The 14,018-nt window shown below is 40.9% G+C and overlaps 2 protein-coding genes across 4 annotated transcripts; both read left to right on the plus strand.

The window, feature by feature from the left end:
* The first annotated feature begins 1,453 nt into the window (after window positions 1-1,453).
* Window positions 1,454-7,101, plus strand: LOC120056963 (calpain small subunit 1-like). Of its 3 annotated transcripts, XM_039005275.1 has the most exons (11): window positions 1,454-1,565; window positions 2,242-2,317; window positions 2,776-2,812; window positions 2,920-3,012; window positions 3,272-3,329; window positions 4,984-5,048; window positions 5,192-5,260; window positions 5,437-5,515; window positions 5,756-5,872; window positions 6,318-6,376; window positions 6,556-7,101. In XM_039005275.1, the coding sequence occupies exons 2-11, from the start codon at window positions 2,271-2,273 to the stop codon at window positions 6,580-6,582; spliced, it is 651 nt and encodes a 216-aa protein (XP_038861203.1). In that variant the 5' UTR covers window positions 1,454-1,565; window positions 2,242-2,270; the 3' UTR covers window positions 6,583-7,101. The 3 variants fall into 3 exon arrangements, with proteins under 3 accessions (XP_038861203.1, XP_038861204.1, XP_038861205.1); XM_039005276.1 differs by lacking the exon at window positions 2,920-3,012; XM_039005277.1 differs by lacking the exons at window positions 2,776-2,812; window positions 2,920-3,012.
* A 104-nt stretch (window positions 7,102-7,205) lies between these two features.
* On the plus strand, window positions 7,206-12,452 carry zgc:153990 (uncharacterized protein LOC768125 homolog). The gene is made up of 5 exons (XM_039005273.1): window positions 7,206-8,036; window positions 8,913-9,125; window positions 9,401-9,928; window positions 10,048-10,101; window positions 11,384-12,452. Exons 2-5 carry the CDS (start codon window positions 8,999-9,001, stop codon window positions 11,824-11,826), a joined length of 1,152 nt encoding a protein of 383 aa, XP_038861201.1. The 5' UTR covers window positions 7,206-8,036; window positions 8,913-8,998; the 3' UTR covers window positions 11,827-12,452.
* The last annotated feature ends 1,566 nt before the right edge of the window (window positions 12,453-14,018 follow it).

The following is a 14,018-nucleotide window of genomic DNA, read 5'->3' on the forward strand; positions in this document are numbered from 1 at the left end:
TGTCCTGAATTTATATAATTTTGATTGTTTAATATGAGCAATGTATGATGCTAAATATATGATGCATGTGTGTTGCGCATAATGATAGTATGGTAACTTTCAGGCAAATCAATATGAGATAAAAAACAACAACAACAGCCTAGTTCTAGGAGGTAACAGATAGATGCGCTAGATGTACTGTACTGAACCACTGAGCTTGAGCAAATAAAAATGTAGACTTCATAGCAAAAGATAGGAACGACCCCATCTCTGATTGAACAACTGACTGTCGAGCATATGAGCCCGTCTCTTTTGCAATATACTCCAGTGCCGTAGGGAGCACTATTTCGCTACATATGGATTCCAGTCAGATGTTCAATCTTCAGAAGAAGAATCTGATATCAGAAAAAATGCTTAAACGCTAACAAATACTCTTTATATATTCAATGTCTATTCTACGTTAGTTTAACGTAATTTCATTGAAATGACGTGGAAACAACGTTGATTCATCCAGTGTATTCCCGGTGGGATGTCTATTTCTATTTGTGGGAATACTTGGGAACAGATTTCCTAAATAAAACATTTTTGTTGCTAAATTCCTGGTGATTTTAGTCTCGCTGCTGGGGCCTTGACAGTGGCCACTCTAACCCTAAACACCAGGGTGACCCTCACCATGTGCCAGTGCCCAAAGTCATGAGGGCCAACCTAAGGAAGTAACATTTGAGGACTTGGGAGTTCTGCACTTGGGAAAAAATTTACACCATGATACCGACTGATTTCACTGATTTGATTATGTCATTCATTGCCTGGATCCTTTATAAAATGTATGAATTATAATGCCAAAAGGCACTACAAAATACAAAACCCTAAGATCTGATTAACCTTGGTTACCTTGATTCATGGTAACCTATTGTATGTACAGTACAGTGTGTTTGATCAGGCGAAGTGTTATCCAAGGCTTCATGCGGCAAGGCCACATTTTCTGCACTTCTAGCTCTCTTTGTCTTAAAAAAATATAATTCCTCACTTTCACATGAGGAATATGTCTTATTGAGCAAGGGATGCTGTTGAATGTACTAATGTACTAATCTTTAGCCAGCCTGTCAATATAGTGACGTTTTGGTCCACACTTTGCAGTTATAATCAATCACCAGCTCTCACATTGTCAACGTTGTGTGAAATGTTGCTGACAATTTCCCATGTCAAATCATCCTTTCAGGTTTTGCTCGAAACTTGCTCACATGTTGTGTAGATAAGTATTTGACATGTTTTAAGATAAATGTTCCATTGTTCTTCATAATTTTTTGTTTTTCATATTTTTGTACAGATAACCATATAGATATGTTAGAGATGATAGTATTTAATTTGTGGTTTTATCAGGCTTGTGGCAAAGATTTTCTTCTTGTGGTCAAGTTATGCTTGGCGGTAAAGACATCCCTTTTCTTTTCATTATCCACTCAGGGTCGGGGGGACACGTCTAGCGCGTTTGATTGACAGCGTCAGTGGGCGCTTTTACTAACTTGGTTAATTTGGGTAACATCCTTCTTTCTATTTACAAGTTCACTCACTGGCACCACGAAGTCTTGGTAAGTAAATACCCCTAACATGTTGATTACGTCAGTGTTATTATAGTGTTAGTGTATCCTCGTTTTCTAATATAAGATTTGCCTACTAACAGTAGATTAGCGCACTGCTAGTTAACGTTAGCTGCTTCCTGTCCAGGCAAGCTAGCTGGTTTGTAGGCTTGCAAAAAAGGACATACATTTCTTTAAACCGACATCCATCCTACAAAATATATTCGTAGCATTGATGTTGTGTGGCTACCAGGCATTTGACCGACCTACAGTAGCTGTCATACTTTGTAAGCTAACGTTAATTTAGCTGGCTATAGTATAATGGTCGGCCAATTAGCCATCTAACTAGTTGTCGTTGGTTTAACATAAAATAAAATAAAGTATAATTCGCTGGGGTATCTAATTTAGGATCATTTTACTTTTTAAGCAGACCAGCCAATTTGGAAACGTAAAAATTGTCTGCAGGGCATTTTATTGGCAAGGCGTCGTTGGGTGAAATATTTGCAGTGGGTGTGTCCTTATGTGTCAACACTGAGTCATTAGCCTACACTGTTAGGCTTCCGTTATTCTTGAGATTGCCATATGATTTTCATTATGGTTATTTATGACTCTATTAATTAATAATTAGTGCTATTTCAAACTACTTTAGAAACTAATACGTTTTTAATCTGTTTTTTCCCTTCTACAGGTTGACAAATTAAATTAAATTGATTAAAGATGTTTCTGGCTAAAAGACTCATTGGTGGCATTCTTGATGTTGTAAGGTAAGGATCTGGCTATAGTACTAAGGACCTCTTCTAAATCATTTGCGCTTATTATGTATAAACAATGTTGACCACAGGAATGTAGTCAGTAGTGTTTTCTGGGCTTTGCCAAATGGGAAGGGGTTTGAGGCGTCTTAGGTTGTGTGGGTGCAAGGGGAATGAAAGTTGTCTAATCTTAGGAATTTGGCACTGCTTAAATTGGTTCTATCATTGCATAGACTTTCAGGTATGGATAATATATTATCACTGTGCTGTTTTAATCAGTTTGGAATCAAGAGAGAATACAAGGTGTTAATTGTTTAAGCTATATTGGACAGGAGCATGATTCTTCAGCTAGTAGTCACTGCAGCTATTACCACTGACCAAGTCAATCAATGCCTCTATATCTCTGCATAGCTATCACTCTTAGGAATGCTACCCAGTGACTAACCTATTCATCTCCCCTGTGTCCCCTTCAGCAATATTGATCCAGCTGCTTTTGTGCCCTCTGACCCAGTGAGTGGCATTGCTGTTTCATAATTTATCACCAGAATACACAGTTGTTATGGATAATAGTAACCTGAACAATAAATTCCTAATTTCCTAACGTTGTTATCCTGCAGCCCGCACCACGAAGGCCACTTGCATATGCAGAGCAGAGTGAGAGTGATGAGGAAAGACAGTTTCGCAAAGTCTTCCAGCAGTTGGCTGGAGATGTCAGTACGATATTTCCTTGCTACTACTCCCTCACCATATTCCTATTTTGGTTTAACTTCATAGTACCTCTGTAAAAGTAAACACCTTGTGGCAACCATACACATTGCCATTAAAAAGGCACTGACTGCTGAAATGCCTTTGGTGCAAGATGATCTTCATTTAATGGCTCAAATTCACTACTGAATAGTGTGAATAGATGCACAATGCATGCTATGCTTCGATGTTGGGAATAATTAAAATGAATAACTTTTCCTTCAGGACATGGAGGTGAGCCCCATCGAACTGATGAACATCCTGAATAGAATTATTTCCAAACGTAAGTCAGGGTTCTATTCTGTCTATTTGTGTGGCTCTGCCTGGATGTACACGCTTGCGTGCTTTAACCTGTTTGGGCTGCAGCCCGACACCGGTACACTTATGACAACATCCAGCTCAAGTGCAGGGCGCGAAATTCAAAAGATATTTTTTTTTAATATTTAACTTTCACACATTAACAAGTCCAAGACACCAGATGAAAGGTGCACATCTTGTGAATCAAGCCAACATGTCCGATTTTTAAAATGTTTTACAGGGAAGACACAATATGTAAATCTATTAGCTAACCACGTTAGCAAAAGACACCACTATTCTTACTCCATCAGTTTGACTCCATCAGTAGCTATCACAAATTCGGCCAAATAAAGATAAAAATAGCCACTAACCAAGAAACAACCTCATCAGATGACAGTCTGATAACATATTTATTGTATAGCATATGTTTTTTTTCGAAAAATGTGCATATTTCAGGTATAAATCATAGTTTACATTGCAGCTACATTCAGAAATTGCACCGAAAGCAGCCATAATATTTACAGACACCAACGTCAAATACCTAATTACTCATCATAAAACATTTCTGAAAAATACATAGTGTACAGTAAATGAAAGACAGGCATCTTGTGATGCCAGACAATATTTCCGATTTATTAAGTGTTTTACAGCGAAAACAAAATGTTGCGTTATATTAGCTTAGCTTAGCACAATAGAAACACTTGGGCGCCAGCGACTACGACAGATATATGAAATAACATCATAAATTGGGTCTTACTTTTGCTGATCTTTCATCAGAATGTTGAACAAGGTGTCCTTTGTCCAGATGAGTCGTTGTTTGGATTCAGAATGGCAACTTTCTCTCTCCATTTAGCAAGCGTGCTAGCCGGGTTGCACGGATCTCTCCATGTAAACAAACGGAAGAGAACGGAACACGGCAAAACTCCCGAAAAAATTTCAATAATCTGATGAAACTATATTGAAAAAACATACGTTACGATGATATGGTGACATGTATCAAATAAAATCAAAGCCGGAAATAATATTCGCCTATAACGTCAGCAAAACAAAAGGCAACCCCACTGTCCAAATTGCGTTCTTCATATTACCGGAAGTTGGGTACACGTCATTCCAAGAGGGTTTATTCCATCCCAGATCGAGATAATCACCTCCTTTCTTCTCTCACAGCCTTCTTGACACCCAGAGGAAGGTGTATGAAGTGTACGTAGACTCTTACGTTCATTGCCCATGTATAGGCATGAAGAGGAAGAGAGCCTCGATTTCAGACTTTGAACTTCCGGGTCAGGAAAAGTGCTGCAGAAGGAGTTCTGTTTCACTCAGAGAAATAATTCAAACGGTTTTAGAAACTAGAGAGTGTTTTCTATCCAATAGTAATAATAATATGCATATTGTACGAGCAAGAATTGAGTACGACGCCGTTTGAAATGGACACATTTTATCAGGCTACTCAATACTACCCCTTGCAGCCATAACAGGTTTTAAGCAAGTCTCTACGTATGCCTGTTTATTGACAATCCTTTTCTATCCCAGAAAGCCATGTTTGAGATGTAATATTCTTGATGAATTTCTCAGTGAGGCTGATATGTATTTGTGAGTAAGGGGATGATACGCTGAGTGATCTGGCTGCTTTTTAATTTCAGATGGTGACTTGAAGACAGATGGGTTTAGCATAGAGTCCTGCAGGAGCATGGTGGCAGTCATGGATGTATCCTTCCTGTCATGACCTGTTTGTGGTGGGGGTCAGGGTCCAGGCTGTTACTTAACAAAATGTGGAAAAGTGAAGGTGTATGAATACTTTCCGAAAGCACTGTAAGCGTCAGGTTTTTGTTAACCTTAACTCTGTTGCAGAGTGACAGCACTGGAAAGCTTGGATTTCATGAGTTCAAACACCTCTGGAACAATATCAAGAAATGGCAGGTGAGTATTTAATTTCCACCAGCTTGGTAAAAACTATTTGTCTCATTAGTTCTTGATTTGAATAATAAAGTAGTTTGAGAGTATTAGCACTATTAGAAAGTATGATAATGTGTAACCATGGAAATTGAATCAAATATGTATTATACTACATATAAAGGTTTTTGTTTTGTTTTCAGGGTGTGTATAAGACTTATGACACTGATGGCTCCGGGGTTATTGGTGCAGATGAGCTTCCCAGCGCTTTCAGGGTTGCAGGTTAGAGGTATCATACAGCACAGAAAGATTTATATCACTGTTTGGCAGACACTTGTTACAGCTCATATGTTCTTAAAACATTGCACTGTGATATGAATACATTTTGAATGTCAAAACTTCTTAAGTGGTGTTTGAGATTGCAATCCTCTGTTTCCAGCTTCATGGTTAAAGGTTTAGATTTCAGTTTTGACCAAGGATATTCATAAAACCTAAATATGTATGTCTATGGTTTGGACCCAGGCTTCCGCCTCAACGACCAGCTGTTCCAGATGATCATCCGGAGATACAGCGAAGAGAATGGGGACCTGGACTTTGACAACTACATTGGCTGTCTTGTGAGACTGGATGCTATGTGTCGTAAGTCTGATCCCCTGCTCTTTTCCATATCGTCGTCATGGTAGGGGTTCTTTTAGCTCTGTATAGGGTTTAGATATAAAAACCATATGCATTAACCTTTTGGTACATGTGTCAGCACAACTAATGGTACTCCTTTTGAAAATAATGGGGTACATAATCATTGGGATATTTTATTGGCAGTTTTCTCTATTCAAAAGGCAGTCGCACATCTGAGCTATCTTTTTTTGCAGGTACATGGTAACAGTTGATAAGATAAGAACCCTGCACACTGCTCTTGATAGTATCACTGCTCTTTAATAAGCTTAAGCTTTACGTGTTGACCTCAAGGCCTTCATTAGAGCTGCCTTTTGAATAGAGAAAACAGCTTTGCCAATAAAATATTCCAATGATTATGTACCCCATTATTTTCAAAGGAGTACCATCTGTTGTATCTTCCTGATTTCAGGTGCCTTCAACACCTTAGACAAGGATAACAATGGAACCATCAAGGTCAATGTTCAAGAGGTAAGCATGTCACACTTACAAGCTGTACCAATGAGATGGTTTTCTGAATGTAATTAGCCTAGCAAAGCTACTTTGGTTATCGGCATCACTGTACAATGTGTTCCTATCACACAAGAGGTCAAAACCCACCATTGTACAGGGTTGATGTCAAACAATTGTTTTAATTTGTTTCTTTGCAGTGGCTCCAGTTGACCATGTACTCCTGAGCTTAGGACATGCCTACAGGTGTTTACAATACCACTCCATTTCTCTCTACTTCATGCTGTGTTTTAGACCACTCCATGGACGCCCTGTGCCAGTCAACCAGTCCCCCAGTGTATGCAGGTTTCTCTACATTATTTGCAACCTACACAATGTGAATACAGCTTTTTCATACAACAAAAGGGGAGTTGTAGACTAACGTGGGAACTAAAAGCTGCACACACAGTGGTTCTATGGGCTGACATTGAGAACCTCTGGGCCATTCGATGCTGGTCTTGCATTCAACCAAGAGTATCTGCTTGTTTTCCTTTTGAATTGAAGAAAAGACAGCCATAGCCTGTGTAGAGGTTCTTTCCAATAGCTCTCAAATGGTAATCATTTACAAGCCATTTCTGAAATAGTCTATAACTGTGACACATAATAATGCCAGCACAATGTTAGTTTTTATGTCTAACAAGAAAAATGTGGTTTGTGCCATTGCTTCATGAAACCAACAGATGCCATTAAAGGATTTGGTAACTGTTGCCATAAGTCACTGAACTGTTACTGTCTTTGAAATGACCAGTGTCATTTTGTATGGAATTAAGTAGTCCTAACAATGTAGTGCGTGTGTTATTTCAACACCTCAAGCCTACTCATCTACAAAGTTTTATTAGTCATATGTACAGGATAAACATGGTATACCCTGTCCAATGAAATGCTTACTTACGGGTTCCTTCAACAATAAAAAAATACGAACATAAAGTAAATGGTTAAATAGAATAAGCATTTTAGCATAATACAGGAAGGCACCATTTATAGTCCAATATTTAAGTGTTTAAAAATTGTGCGGTATTTAGCAATAACATATCTGGTAGCAGCAGTTGTGTGTAGCGTGAATGTATGTGCCAAAGTGCAGGTGGTCAACCAGTTCAAGTGTTCGGCAGTCTGAACCAGTTGATATCGGACTTCATGCTCTGATACCATATGCCCAACAGTAAGGGAGTGAACAGCTCATGGCTGGGGTGTGTGGGGTCCTTGATGATGCTGCGGGCTTTCGTTTGAGTTACGTTCGATGCCCTGGATGGCTAACATTTCATCATTTTGTTTCACCCATGCTCTGGGAATAAGGGTTGATGCGTTTACCTGATGGCTGGATTAATACATGTGTATCACCCGTCGTGGTTAACTTGACCACTGTTTCTTCATTATGATGAAAAGCATATTAGCTACTTTTATATTAATATTTTTTTTAGGTGCTTGGGAAAGTTAAGTGATTCCGTGCTTTTGCCCTTTCAACGTATGATTGCAACAGCGCCATAGCTCGCGCATTGTGGTCAGTCGGAGGACTTCTTTCTCATACCAGAAAAAACACGTACTGAGCTTGCGTACAAACTAGCGCGAGACATCGGACTGTGGCTAGCTAACTACGAAGTTTTCGGACTAATCGCAGAAATCACAACCTTTCTTTCCCTCAAAGGTAAAACTATACTGCATAGCAATATTACAAATATCTAGCCTATTTTGGTGGTATTTTTCAGTCTCGTAAAATGAATGAAGAGGCGACAATGCGTGCGCAAACGTTTGCTAGCTACAATCTTGTTAAGACGTGACTAGCTAACATTAGCTAGCTAGCTTACTTGTTCACGAAAAAAAACGCCCAAAATGTGAACAATGAGCAGTAACGGCATTTTCGATGTTAAGGCATTGTGTTTTTAAAAAGTGCAAATATATGTTACCATATCGCAGTTACTAACCGGTTTCACCGCTATCGCATAGATAACATCCTAGTTAGCTATAGCTAGTTAGCTAGCTATAGCTAGTTAACTAACAAGTAAATTTTTTGGGGTACGGGTAAGTTAACGTGAACTAATGTAGCTAGCTAGCAGTCTAGCCCGTAAACCGAGCTAAATAAAGAGAGCACTGACTGCTGTCTGACGATGATAATCGGGTTGCGTCTGTCTTCTTGGCAAGACAGGCTGATGACTGGTCAACAAAGGGATTGCGCTAGACTTTCAGACAGCTGTACAAGTAATTTCTAGGGTGCAAGGTTTGTATTCATGATTCTGTCATGCAATGTTGTGATTGGGGGAACCAAATTGAATTCAATTAACTAGCTAATGAGTACAGACGCTCATTCGCGGACACACTTTACTGTAGCTGAATTTAGATGCACTTGCTGATCTTCTTCACCTTATCCACTTTATTATATTATCAATCAACAGTTACTCAAATTATGTTATTTTGTAATCTGATATTTGTATTCAGTATCAAATGTTTCCTTTTAGTTGTACGCTGTTGGGTATTAGATAGAGGTCCAGTGATGTATTATTATGAGTTACATTTTTGGCTCCAGAAGAGCTAGTAGTATCCCTACTAGGAGGACTGAAGGCAGAGACCAGAGAGAAAGAAGCAGACCAGAGATAAGAGGTATTGTGGAAGATGTCTGCCTCGCACTTCTTCAATGAGGACAGTGTCACGCGGTTCAAAAAGAGAAAAGCTCGCTTTACCTTCAGTGAGGTCCACATCCTCCTGGATGAAGTGAAGAAGAATCGGCACATCGTTGTCGGTATGTACCTCTGTACCCTGCAGCACTTCATGTTGATGTGATGATAACATTTTTTGTTGTTGTTTAAAACCTTGTCCCAATTTGGGTGTCATCCCAGGCTCATGCCTGTGTTTCTTTTCAGAATTTAGACACGTGGTCATGCTTTAATTTTGCAGATGCACAGTAACTCTTGTCTTATGCTCAAGTACCGGCTCCTCTTAGACACTCGTATGTATGGCCAACCAAACACCAGCATCTGATCCTTTTCTTATTAATTGTCCCTCTGACTCTTACAGGGAAGTTTAACCGCGGTGTACCAACGGATGTGAAGAAGCGCGTGTGGGCGGAGATCACGGCCAGTGTGAATGAGATCGGGGAGAGCCAGCGTGAGGTCATCGAGATCATCAAGAAGTGGTCCGACCTTAAGTGCGACACCAAGCGTAAGGTGGCCGCCATGCGGTCGGGGGCCAATTTCAAGGGGATCAACTCGCGGCTGTCCCGCGACCTCAGCCCCACAGAGAACATTGTGCATCAGATCTTGGAGCTGGATGGGAAGCGAAGCCGGGTGCCAGGTCTCCATTATGGGGCTTTCAAGGAGGGAGATGATGATGAAGGACCAGAGGAGGAGGACGAGGAAGAGGACATGGCGGGGATACACAGTTACCCCAATGAAGGAATAGACGTCTCGATGCCACCACCCTCCACGCTTTCCTCGGCCATGCCCATGTCCTTTTCCATGGGGATGCCGGGCCCTGGCCACACACCCATACCCCCGGTTCAACCCAAAGATGACCATTCTATGCCAACCTACAGTGGCTCGTCCAGTGAGTTATCTACTTTGAAACTGGAACGGTCTGGGTTGTTCAATTTATACACCACACACACCTTTCAAGGTGAGGGGTTATCAAGGGTGCATATTCACTTATTAGATTTTCTGTTGCAGGAGATTCGTCACATCCCTCTTATGAAATGCAGTACGAGATACCCACTGGTGAAGGTAAGAGTGTATTTGCATGCATGCAATGTGGCGCGTTGACCCAACATTCAACTCTGTTTATTTGTCTACAGGGTCTGATTTGTCTGGTATTGCAGTACTAGAAATACGCTTGTGAAATACTGCCGGATGTGTGGTATAAGGGCTGGGAATTGCCAGGGACCTCACGATACGATATCACGATACTTATGTGCTGATACGATATGTATTGAGATTCGATGTTCCAAACATACTGCTCACCATACAGTGCCTTCAGAAAGTACTCACACCCCCTTGACTTTTTCCACATTGTATTTACAGTCTGCATTTTAGTTGGATTAAATTGAGACACAACACATCACTGAGTACCACTTCATATTTTAAAGCATGGTGGTGGCTGCATCATATTATGGGTATGCTTGACATAGGCAAGGACTAGGGATTTTTTTTTTATATATAATTTTGGATAACACAAAAAAAAGGGAATAGCGCTAAGCACAGGCAAAATCCTAGAGGAAAACCTGTTTGTCTGCTTCCCAACAGACACTGGGAGACAAATTCACCTTTCAACAGGACAACCTAAAGCACAAGGCCAAATATACACTGGAGTTGCTTACCAAGACGACATTGAATCTTCCTGAGTGGCCTAGTTACAGTATACTTAAATCGGCTTAAATCTATAGCAATACTTAAATGGCTTTGTAGCAATGATCAACATCCACCTTGACAGAGCTTGAAGAATTTAAAAGAATGTGCAAATGTTGTACAATTCAGGTGTGCAAAGCTCTGTTACTTACCCAGAAAGACTGATTTTTAACATGTATTGACTCTGGGTGTGAATACTTTTTAAGAGTTATTTCTGTATTTAATACATTTACAAAAAATTCTAAATATTTTCGTTTTGTCATGGGGTATTGTGTATAGATGGGTGAGGACAAAAAAACTATTTTATACATTTTGAATTCAGGCTATAATCAAGTGGAATAAGTAGAGGGGTATGAATATTTTCTGAAGGCACTGTATGTCTGCTGCGGAGGGACAAGAGCCATGAGAACTACTTTTATCAGTCATGGAAATAAGTGCTGAAAACCTATTTAAAAAGATGGAGAACAAGCTATGAATAAAAAATACTGGAGTTTTGGTGCAGTTACAGCCAACTAGCGCAAAAATATTGCGATAGTGTCAATACGATATCGTAAAAATGTATATCCTGATGTGTAACTATCGATTTCCCCCCCATCACTATGTGGTATGTGTAACCTCAAACACACGCACAAGTTCAGTGTCACCTCTTGCCTTTCCCCAGACACTGAGAACCAGTTTGGGCAGACAGACGATGAGCGTCAGGACGAGCTGCCCCCTTCCACCTCACAGACGTCCAGCCTCACGGAGGACAACCAGGGGAGCGGCGGCGGCCCACACCCCTCCACAGGCACCCAGCCCTCGCCCTCATCGTTCTCCGCCGCACCACCTACAGCAGGCCAGCCACCTCGGAACGCCAGGGATAGCATGTTGCAGAGCGCCTCGCTGAGCATTCAGGAGCAGCACGCCACCAACACCGCGCTAGAGACGGTCTCGCGCTCCCTGGAACTGCTGTCCGAGTCAGTGCAGCAGCTGGCCGAGACACAGCAGGAGTTTGTGCGTGAGTCGCTGCAGCTGCAGCGGGAGACGATGCACATACTCCGAGACTTCACCAGTGGGGCCCTGGCCCTCATGCATGACAAGCTCAATGGACGCCCGGCCCTATAGCCCAGACGTTGCTGCACTATCTGCCCCTCCTGTGGAGCTGGACGGGTGTGTTCCTTTACACTGGGTACAAGGTTGTTCCATTTCTTTCATTGAGTCATTTACTCCAGACATTTTTAGTGGGTTGTGTTCCGAGTTACTGTATTTTATAGGAGTAACAATACTGTCTGCGTAAATGTTTAAATTATGAACTGTGTGTTATCCCTCCAAGGGAAATACAGAAACTCAAAGCAGAATTAGGGGTTTCTTGCACAAATTAAGAGCCTATTTGTTTCTTCCCCCATTTCTCAGATCATTAAAATGGAGTCTAGTTTAAGGCTCAGAAAGATTCTAAAACTTGCCTAATTTTAGAGTGGGGTAATAATGTGAAATGTTTTCTAAAGTGTCCTGTTGTATCATGTTGAAAACAGGTTCTATCTGATAAACATGTTAGAGCGATAAGGCCCCGTCATTTGTAAAGGTGTGCATACTTCTTGAGATTATGGACTGATTTCTGTATGTCTTTTTTATGTGAGACAGTTTTAAACAAATTCTCATTTTGTCTACTATGTTGATGTAGTCTCCTTATGTACTATTGTACGGAGATATTGTAGAACATGTAAATAAATATGATTGATAACTGCTGTAAACTGACTTTAAATTGCTCTTATTATACAGTAGGACTTCGGAGATACAAACTTATTGGGAATGCAGGTCATTCAGAAGCCTTAAATGTCTAACTTTCCAATAGCGGAGGTTCATAAAGGTGCTGGCAAATGTCTTGTTTACCCAAATTTCTGTATTGTACATTGCTCTGTTACACATTTTTTGTGAAGTCATTAGCACAGTATACATGATGCCAATTTTGGCTTCAAGACGTAGGCAATTTGAAAAACCAAAAAGTAAATGGTGCCGATTTATTGGCACATTGAACCATGTCGCACGCTGTAGATAACTCGATGGATTGTAGTAAAACCATGACATATTGAGACATCATACACTACATGACCAAAATGATGTGGACACCTGAACATCTCATTCCAAAATCATGGGCATTAATATGGAGTTGGTCCCCCTTTGCTGCTATAACAGCCTCTACTCTTCTGGGAAGGCTTTCCAGTAGATGTTGGAACATTGCTGTGGGGACTTGCTTCCATTCAGCCACAAGAGCATTAGTGAGGTCAGGGAATATTGTTGGGCGATTAGGCCTGGCTCACAGTCGGCGTTCCAATTCATCCCAAAGGTGAACGATGGGGTTGAGGTCAGGGCTCTGTGCAGGCCAGTCAAGTTCTTCCACACCGATCTCGACAAACCATTTCTGTATGGACCTTGCTTTGTGCACAGGGTATTAAGCTAAAACAAAGGGCCTTCCCCAAACTGGTGCCACAAAGTTGGAAACACAGAATTGTCTAGAATGTCATTGTATGCTGTAGTGTTAACATTTCCCTTCACTTGAACTAAGTGGTCTGGTCTTGCACGAACCATGAACAGCCCCAGACCATTATTCCTCCACCAAACTTTATAGTTGGCACTGCATTCAGTTCTTGTGCTGACGTTGCTTCCAGAGGTAGTTTAGAACTCGTAGCTACGTGCTTCTGCGGTCCCATTCTGTGCGCTTTTGTGGCCTGCTTCTAGACGTTTCCACTTCACAATAACAGCACTTACAGTTGACCGGGGCAGCTCTAGCCGGACTGAAATTTGACAAACTGACTTGTTGGAAAGGTAGCTATCCTATGTCGGTGTGCTACGTTGAAAGTCACTGAGTTCTTCAGTAAGGCCATTCTATTACCAATGTTTGTCTATGGAGATTGCATGGCTGTGTGCTCAATTTTATATACCTGTCAGCAAAGGGTGTGGCTGAAATAGCAGAAGGGGTGTACACATAAACTATATACAAAAGTATCTTTATGCACCTTTGCCATTCACTTAAAATCCATATGGACAATTTCAATTGCATATTTGTTTTTTGATCCTTTAGCACATGTAGGCAATGTTTAAAAGGCAAAATTCATTTACTTTGTTATTGCATATCCTGGTTTGATATTGCCCGTTCGGTTGAACGGTCAGTCCGTAACTCCGGTCAGTCTAACTCTTAGGTTCGTATCTTTGACATTCTACTATACATAAAATCCAACCATGTGCGCCTTTGTGTGTACAGGTCATGTGCCAGTGCGAGTCGGACCGTTGCCAAGGGAGCGAGCAGTGTTGCCAACTTA

This window comes from Salvelinus namaycush, chromosome 12, assembly GCF_016432855.1.
Source record: "Salvelinus namaycush isolate Seneca chromosome 12, SaNama_1.0, whole genome shotgun sequence".
In the NCBI taxonomy this organism is placed as follows: domain Eukaryota; kingdom Metazoa; phylum Chordata; class Actinopteri; order Salmoniformes; family Salmonidae; genus Salvelinus; species Salvelinus namaycush.

Coding starts and splice junctions, on each gene's coding strand:
- LOC120056963 (XM_039005275.1), top strand. CDS start 2,271: ATGTTTCTGGCTAAAAGACTCATTGGTGGCATTCTTGATGTTGTAAG. Junction 5,049..5,191: donor GCATGGTGGCAGTCATGGAT/GTATCCTTCCTG, acceptor ACTCTGTTGCAG/AGTGACAGCACTGGAAAGCT. Junction 5,873..6,317: donor GAGACTGGATGCTATGTGTC/GTAAGTCTGATC, acceptor TCCTGATTTCAG/GTGCCTTCAACACCTTAGAC.
- zgc:153990 (XM_039005273.1), top strand. CDS start 8,999: ATGTCTGCCTCGCACTTCTTCAATGAGGACAGTGTCACGCGGTTCAAA. Junction 9,126..9,400: donor GAATCGGCACATCGTTGTCG/GTATGTACCTCT, acceptor TGACTCTTACAG/GGAAGTTTAACCGCGGTGTA. Junction 10,102..11,383: donor CGAGATACCCACTGGTGAAG/GTAAGAGTGTAT, acceptor GCCTTTCCCCAG/ACACTGAGAACCAGTTTGGG.